This window comes from Nematolebias whitei, chromosome 11 (genome assembly GCF_014905685.2).
Source record: "Nematolebias whitei isolate Nwh7 chromosome 11, NemWhi1, whole genome shotgun sequence".
Lineage (NCBI taxonomy): Eukaryota > Metazoa > Chordata > Actinopteri > Cyprinodontiformes > Rivulidae > Nematolebias > Nematolebias whitei.
In genome coordinates this window covers 2,254,449-2,263,029 of record NC_056508.1, presented here as the reverse complement: position 1 = coordinate 2,263,029, position 8,581 = coordinate 2,254,449, and the positions used below count along the sequence as shown (strand labels likewise).

Here is an 8,581-nt window from a genome sequence, read left to right as displayed (position 1 = left end):
CTTCAACCTGCCCCCCCAACATCAGGCAGGCCACCTCCCTTCAACCTGCCCCCCCAACATGAGGCAGGCCACCTCCCTTCCTCACTTCAAATCTCTGATTAAAACTCATCTGTTCTCTCAGACAGTTCACTCAGTGTAAATTGATCTAGTGTTTTTTAATCTGTGACCCTGTGTTTTAAATGCTTTTTATTAATTCTTCAGTTATTATTAGTGTATTGTATATATATATTTTTTTTCTTTTTAATTTTACTCATTGATTGTTGTTGTTGTTAAGCACTTTGATAACAGGTTCTGTTTTAAATGTGCTCTATAAATAAAGTTGACTTGACTTAAAATGTTTTTAAAACCCACAGATGAATTTACACAAACTTGGTGAGAAACATGATTTAAATGTGTGGAATTAAAGAAAATCCAGGTGAAATGCTGCTTTTTTGTTCACTGGTGAACATGTTTTACACGCGCACACACACACGATCATTGCGTCCCCCCCACATTACAGATGCTCCTGACGTCCTTGGGAATTACTGAAATAAATCAACTTTTACATGATATTCTAATTTTATGAGCAGCACCGTGTGTCTAGTTGACACCTGTCAACCTTGCTGCGCACACGCTCAGAATCCTCCCCGACAGAAAGGTGACACTCATGTCCCAAGTGTTTACCATCACTTTGTGAACGTATCAGTGTGTTTAATGAGTTTAAACATGGACCTTTGTTACTGGTCTCAGGCAGCTTTGTAACTTTGGACCTTCAGCCTGCTTCAAGGTGAGGTGCTCTTCAGTCAGAGCCACAGAAGCTGCTTCACATCTTTAAAGAAACTTCATATTTCATATCTTTATCATATCTTTATCATATCTTTTTCATATCTTTAAAAATGAGTTCTCAAAACAATGACAATCTTTGGATAAGAGTTGTTCTTTTCTTCTGTCCAGGATCTTTGGTTTCCCCAAACATTACACCGACGTGAGGAACATGAACCGTCAGCAGAGGCAGAAGCTGCTGGGGAAGGCGTGGAGTGTGCCTGTCATTCGTCACCTCTTTGCTCCGCTGAAGGAGTACTTTGCTTGTGAGGAGTTGCCTCCCATGACTACACCCTGCCTGCCCACCTCCAGCTCCTCGTCTCCTGCCTCTCCAGACCTCAGATAGGGGAGTACAGTGTGAGAGCAGCTGTATCTGGTGTCAGCTCAGGGAAACTCAAAATGAACTTGTGCACAGTGAGCCGCTTCGTTTTGTGCAGTAGCTAAAATCACTAAGTGAGCTGCGTCTGATGAGCTGCTCATCTCCTCAGGAATCATTTTGAAATGTTTCTACATGACACACATTAGGGCTTTAATCATTTTAGGAAATAAAACTGTGTTTCCATGTTTTATGTTCATGAAAGAAAACCTTTTAGCTTATATTTTGCTAGATTTTAATATGTGAAAAAGGGAAAGAGGTCTGGCATATTGTTTAAAATGATGACCCAAACTAGTGTAGTTTACCTTCATGCATGCTCAGTAGCCAAACTAGTTTACATTTGATTTCATTGATGCTGCTGTAGTTGTAGAAAATGCTGTCGTGTGTGCAAACATTACTTTTTTACATTTAACGTCCGTGGTATATTTTACAGATACATCGTTGGCACTGAAAGTCTTGTCACGTTTCAAACAATCCAGGGAGCTACAGGTCTGTTTGGAGCAGTGGTTCCCAAACTCTTCAGCTTCTGAAAATAAAAGTGGAAGAGACTCTTGACCTCAACTATAGCTGGTTGGAGTTTACATCAATCATAAGTCATTAACAAAGACTCAACTCATTATTTTATTCATTTAAGAACACGGTCTATTTCTTTACAACAATTGAGAATAAATATGTAATTATCACTGATTTACTTAAAACGATTTGATTCCTGTAGACTTTCTCGAGAGCCCACACTTGAGTGTTTGATGACCCACATCGTGGTCCTGACCTTTACTTTGCGAACCACTGGTTTGGAGTATCAACCTGCCATTGCTGGTCAAAGAGTGGACACCACTGAACGCTGCTCTGAGACGTAGTTCACCTGGCCATGTCCAGGGTCTAGAAGAGGTCTCAGCATGTCAAGAAGGGGACTTGGTGCTTTAAAGAATAAGTTCAGCCTTTTGATGTTTACAAAGAGTTTTGTCAAAAATATGAAGAGTTAACATCTTACCTGTTCTAGATGGCTCTTTTAATAGCCTCATTTTGGAGAAATAGAGTCCAGTCACCTTTGAAGTGATGTTCTGTCCAGTATCCATCAATAGTTAGTACTTTTTTAGTACTTTGGGGCGGCTGTGGCTGAGTGGTTAGAGCAGTTGTCCTCCAATACAAGAGTTGGGGGTTCGATTCCACCAGCAGTCACATGCCAATGTGTCCCTGAGCAAGACACTGAACCCCTCGTTGCCTCTGATGTGTGTCCCATCAGTGTGTGAATGTGATAAAGCTCTGATTAGTTTTTTTAGAACGATTTGTAGAATTATTCTTCGTAGAGATCTAGTATAGAGCTGTATGAATGGGTGAGTGAGGACACAGATTGATGTAAAGAGCTTTGAGTGTCTTGATCAGACAGAAAGGAGCTGTATAAGTACAGTCCATTTACTCGGGGTGTAACGGTACACTAAAATCACATTTCGGTTCGGTTCAGTTTCGGTACAAAAAAGGCCAAAATAAAGACAAAACGTTTAATAAGTAAACAAGTTCAGTCATGACAGACTTCTTCTCTGGAGGTGATCTGGTGGATGAAGAAGACTCGGCTGCTGTCATCCTCAGACTGCAAACAACACAGAGATTAAAAAAAACATTGAGTTAAGATTATAATTTTAAAATAAAGTTAATCAGATCACAATAATAAAATAACAATACCTCTTCTTGCACGGTCATCACATGAGGTGGTTAAATATCCTCTCTCGCTCGTCATCATCATCATCATCATCTGGTCCAGGGCTTGTTGATGATCAGTTTTATCTTTTTCATAAAGTGCTGCTACAACTTTTTGGTTGAAGTGTTGACGTGATGTCGTAGCGGGGCTCAATAACTTTAAAGTCGGTGCATCAACAACAGAAATGTAGATCCAGAGCTTTAAAACCTCCTACATCTTGTGTTGTTGCTCTGGACCGATGTGAATTACCTGATAAAAGGTTGTTTAAATGCTGCTGTCATCGCTCTTTGCAACAAGCGGCGCATAATCTCTCGTTAATAAAATTTAATGAGTGAAAAAATAATCGAAACTGTTCAATACACCCACGTGTACCGTTACACCCCTAGTGTTTACCATTTACTTTATCAGTCGTGACTTGAGTCATAGAGCCCAGAGTGTGGAGGAAGAGGTCTTCATCCAGGCTAGACATAAATGACTGGCATCATTTTTCAGGCCCCGGAACAACTTTCTCAAAACACAACACACGTGTAACACGAGGGAAGAGCCTGGATTGTGACTGGAGGGTGTGACCCTAAAGCCAACTGGTAGACTTGTCAAATAATGCTAGTCTAGGGTTTCCCTGTTACAAATACTCACGTACGCCCGGCTTCAAATGACAAAAACAGAAGTAGTGTACAAAACATATTTTATTTTTCCTATTATCAATAAAACAGACTTTTATTTCCATTTAAAACCAGATAATCACAACCAAAGGCAAAACTAAGGAACACCCCCCCCCCCCCCTAAAAAACCACTATAAAAAGGGTCAGGTTTTAAATCGTCTTAACATTTTTGTTTTTACAAAGCACCATGTCAGCATGGCCAAACTACTCTTTAATGATTGTTTTTGTTTGTTTTTGTTTTAGTTAGTTAGTTTTCCTCTGTGTTTGTTGAGTTCAGATCCTGCTGATCCTGCTGATCCTGCTGATCCTTGTGTGTTTTAGCAGCTGTGTCAACTCTGTGGGATGAAAACATGTGTTGTTGCTAAAACAATCTTTCTGGAACTAGTTACAGTAGATTTATTTTTTAAAGTTTTTGATTCAGAGTTGTTAAAAAATGTATTTTTAATAATCACAACATGCTTTTTGTAATACACGTGCCTTCTCTGCTGAACTAAATGTTTGTTTATAATCTACAGGTTTAATCGCCTGTCCCTTCTTCAGATTCACGACTGTGCACGTGTCAAGCTATCCCTAAAGGTTTTGCATTTGCTTGCAGTGTTTGGTCTTCAGTAGCAGCTCTCCAGGCTCCGGCTCTGAGCTCCAAGATGATTATCAGAGTCAGTAGCTGAAAACTTGTCATGCAGTTGGATGATCAGCTGCACAATGACGCTTCGCTCAGGTCAAGTTTGACTTTGTTTTGTTGCACAATATAATGTCGAGGTCAGGATCAAGGACCAGAGTAAAATAAGAAAAACAGCGCCCAACGTTCTTCTCTAGAAAAGCTGAAGAACGTCTCACTGCTTGGGAGGAAAATTAAAAAGACGGGGCTGCAACTGGTTGGAGAACAAACTGAAGCGTCGTCTTCATGTTTCAGTGTTTGTGCTAGTTGTTCATTTTCCTACGGATGTGAGTCTCCAAGCGTTGCAGCTCAGTGAGATCCTACCTCAGAGACCTGATCAACAAGTCTACCTCCACACTATGTTCAGGGTCAGGGATTTATGGGGGTGGGTCAGATGTTAAGCTGTGATTTTAGGTAATATTACATTTTTAGCTTTTTGTTTATGAAGAACATGAAGTCTTGTAGTTTGTTTTTTTCCCAGACCAATGAAAATGATTCGGGAGTGTTGTTTTGTGTGTGTGTGGGTGGGGGGGGGGGGCATGTTTGCACAGAACTCCAAAGTAAAATAAAGAGCTGTGTGACGTCATCACTGTATGTTCCCACACAATAACAACATTAGTTATCTGCAGTGAACCCATCACACCTGAGATACACCAGGTGGAGCAGTGGGCAGCTCTGTAAGCACCCGGGGAGCTGTTAGGGATTGGGTATTAGGAACACATTCCAAAGCTACGAGGAATCCATGTAGGTTTCAACAGACTGATGTTCAGTGTGAGATGATGTAATCTTCATATCAAAGTATTGACCAAGTTATGAAATGAAGACGAGGGTCGTTACTCAAAATGTTCTCTTTGTTGTCAAAAGTTGTGAAATAAACGATTGAAATAACAGGTTTGTCCTTTTTAACATTTATTCTTTTCTTATTCTCTTTATTATGGTTTTCCTTTTCATAAGAGACACACAAAGTGCAAACAAACCGACATGAGAGGAGAACATTTGCATCGCTGGACCACTTTAATGAGTTACCCAGTATGTATTTGTACTGCAGTAATTTATAATCTGCCAAGTTGAGTGAAAAATGTCCCATTCCTCACTTAATAAATGTTTAATTTTCTTCCATTTAAAAGGGCCCACCAAGGACGTTAGAAGTTTCTGCAATGTGGGGGGGACACACTTTTTGTGTGTGCGCACACACACACACACCAGTGCACAAAAAAAGCATTTCACCTAGATTTCCTTTAATTCCACACATTTAAATCATGTTTGTCACTAATATCCTGATGCATGCTCAATAATCCAAGTAGACAAATCCAAAAAAGTTCAATCTGGTCCTCTGGACATTAAAAAAAAAAAAAAAAATAATGTAGAAACGCAACAACAAAATGAAAGAGTGTGACGCAGAACAACTCAGAATCAAAGTTTCATCCTGCCTCAGCAATGCCAAACACCACCTTCCAACATCAGTAGAGAGGAGAGGGATGCACTCACCACTCTTAGCAAGGACAAACACATCATCATTCTACCAGCAGACAAAGGAAGGTGCACAGTGATTTTGAACCAGAAAGACTATCATGAGAAGGTTATGACACTCCTGAGTGACTTAAACACTTATGAACCTCTGAAAAGAGATCCAGGAAGTGGTTACAAGAAGAAGTTAATAGATTGCCTGAAAAATTTGGAGCAGGACAAGGCTATTGACCGTTTTCTGTACCACAGACTGTACCCAGGGGAGGCCACACCTAGTCTGTATGGTTTACCTAAAATCCACAAACAAGGTGTACCTTTAAGACCAATTGTTAGCATGATTAACTCTGTCACTTACAATGTTTCCAAATATCTGGCGTCTGTACTCATCCCTTTAGTTGGCAGCTCAGAACACCACATACAGAACACCATGGACTTTGTGGATAAGGTGAGGGATGTCATCATGGAGACTGATGAAACAATGGTCTCTTTTGATGTCACATCACTCTTTACGTGCCTTCCTGTTGATGATGCAGTAGAGGTGGTCAGTTTAAGATTAAAATCAGACACCACTCTGAGCAGCAGGACCACGCTTTCCACAGAACAACTGTGTCAACTCTTGAAACTGTGCCTGCAGTCAACCTACTTCACATATGGGGAGCAATATTATAGGCAGAAACATGGGTGTGCTATGGGGTCTCCAGTTTCTCCTATTGGTGCCAACCTGTACATGGAGGAGGTAGAAAAGAGCCTTGACGTCCTTTTCAGGGACACCACTGTAGATGAACATATGCTGTCATATATTCATAAATTAAACGGATTCTTTCATTTTTCTGGACTGAATAATGTCGTGCATTGAATTATTAAAAACGTAACGTGAGACGTTAATTATCTTTGACCCATCAAAATGAACGTGGTCATTTATTTACAGAATCAAAATTTAACATCACACATTTACATTAATTTGGCAAAATGATTTCAACAACAACATGGCTAATTTTGCAAGCTGTACAATTTGATTAACCATACGGCGATGGTTGAAAACCTCAAGCTTCACCACAGACATTTCTGGAAATATCTGGAATGATTTCTAGCAGGATAGAAGAATTTTAAAGATGGAAAGATGAAGTTTAGAGGGAGGGAGATGGTGTGTGTGAGTGAAAAGTGTTGAACAGAACGGCACCCTCCATTCGAACCCAGCTTTCCTCAGTACGCTCGGTAGTAAACTCGACTCGTTACCTCTCTGACGATGAATCAGTGGAAACGGAGCTCCAGTTAAGCTACCGGTCCAGCGTCTCCGTAGGATGGCAGAGAACCGTCCGGAGTGGTGGCGGGACTTCATCAACAACAGTTCACCTCACGAGTGGACTTCACATGAGTGGAGTCCTTCAGAAGTTCCACTCAGATGTGGAAGATTGCATAATTCCCACAGGACTCGGAAGAGCTCTGGATCATGCTGGACTTCTGTTCTCCCAAAACGACTGGAGCTGCAAACTCTCCACCCGACTCGACTTAACTAGGAAGTACCGACATTTAAAGAGCTCTATTTCCGGTTCATTTGGGAGTTTCCTGATTGGTCGTTTCGACCAGACAGGGGTGTGTTTTTGTGACGTAAGAGGTCACTAGGAGTCAGAAAAACAGCAAGAATGTTATGGAACAGATTGAAAATGTTTTTCAGACAGACGAGAGGAATATTTAGACGAGTTGGGGGAAAACAGGTGCCATCTTCTCTATTTACGTCTGAGAGGATTTGAAAAACATGACAGTTCGTTCCAACAACTTGTTTGCGTTTGACTCCAACCTTGGACCAACTTACACTTGCTCATTCAAAGACAGAAAATCAGAAAATGCATAATTACTCTGTAACAGACCTTAACATGAATTCTACTTTGCATGAGGATTAAAATCATTATTACTGTTTCACAGTTGAATTAAAAATGATTAGTTCACTGCAACATCTAAAAATGGTTTGAACTAAAAACACTTTGATTATCAAACATTTGTAAAATAGTAATGATAATAGAAAATAGTGTTCTTTCACTTGATCAATTCAAGAAAGAAAGTCTCAGGATGGGTCAACCTGTATTTCTGGATTCAAATCAATGAAATGACAGTTTCTGTCCCATAAGGTCCTTAAGGTCAGGATTTGACCTCAGGCTTAGTTCACTACAGTCCCCCCTTTGGAAATCATCGCCTGTCCATGGGGATGAATTCCAACATGAACTTACGCCTTCTAATGTCCCTGGTCTTGATGTAATCCAGCAAGGAAAACAAAAGTCAAAAGTAATCCAGCAAGGAAAACAAAAGTCAAAGGATGTAATCCACAATGTTTTTGGTAATTCCATTGTGTTGATGGTAATTCCATAATGTTGTTGGTAATTCCATTGTAGCAATGCTTTAACCCCTTGGAGACAGAGTCTGTAATCCATTGGAAAAAGTCATATAATCCACAACGGTAAATCCACAACGAATGGAAGTGTTGATTGATCAGCATACAGAGGGGTTCCCTTGAATTGAACTGAAGATGCGGCCACTGGATGAAGAGTGGAGACCAACGTCAGGATTGCAGGTCTCCTCCAGCGAAGGTCGTCGCTGGGTGGATGTCCAGTCTGTGCCGTTCTGGTTCAAATGTGACATGCAATTATGTGGTTTAAGGTGGGCTTATGAAGGGGATTTTACATAAGGCCTTAAACTATATGCACCTGGTGTGTAAGCTATTATGATTGGGAACAGCTACAGCTACCAGTTAAGGGGTGGAACATGCTGAAAAGGGTAACTATAGGGATTTATACAAAGTTTGTTTTCTCAGTCATCCAGGTATATAACTACAAAAAAGGTTGAATCATGTCATCTGGACTTCGTTTTTTTGTTAAAAAGAAACGTTTCGCCCCTCATCCAAGAGGCTTCGTCAGTCTGAGGCCTAG

At 40.5% G+C, this 8,581-nt stretch overlaps 1 protein-coding gene across 1 annotated transcript in view; it reads left to right on the top strand.

The window, feature by feature from the left end:
- The window catches only part of LOC119416586 (DNA (cytosine-5)-methyltransferase 3B-like), a 261,265-nt gene extending 260,118 nt beyond the window's left edge, over positions 1-1,147 (top strand). Inside the window, exon 20 of the mRNA XM_037683776.1 lies at positions 934-1,147. Coding sequence (XP_037539704.1) covers positions 934-1,147 — 214 coding nt within the window. The remainder of the gene's footprint in view (positions 1-933) is intronic.
- Positions 1,148-8,581: the final 7,434 nt, after the last annotated feature.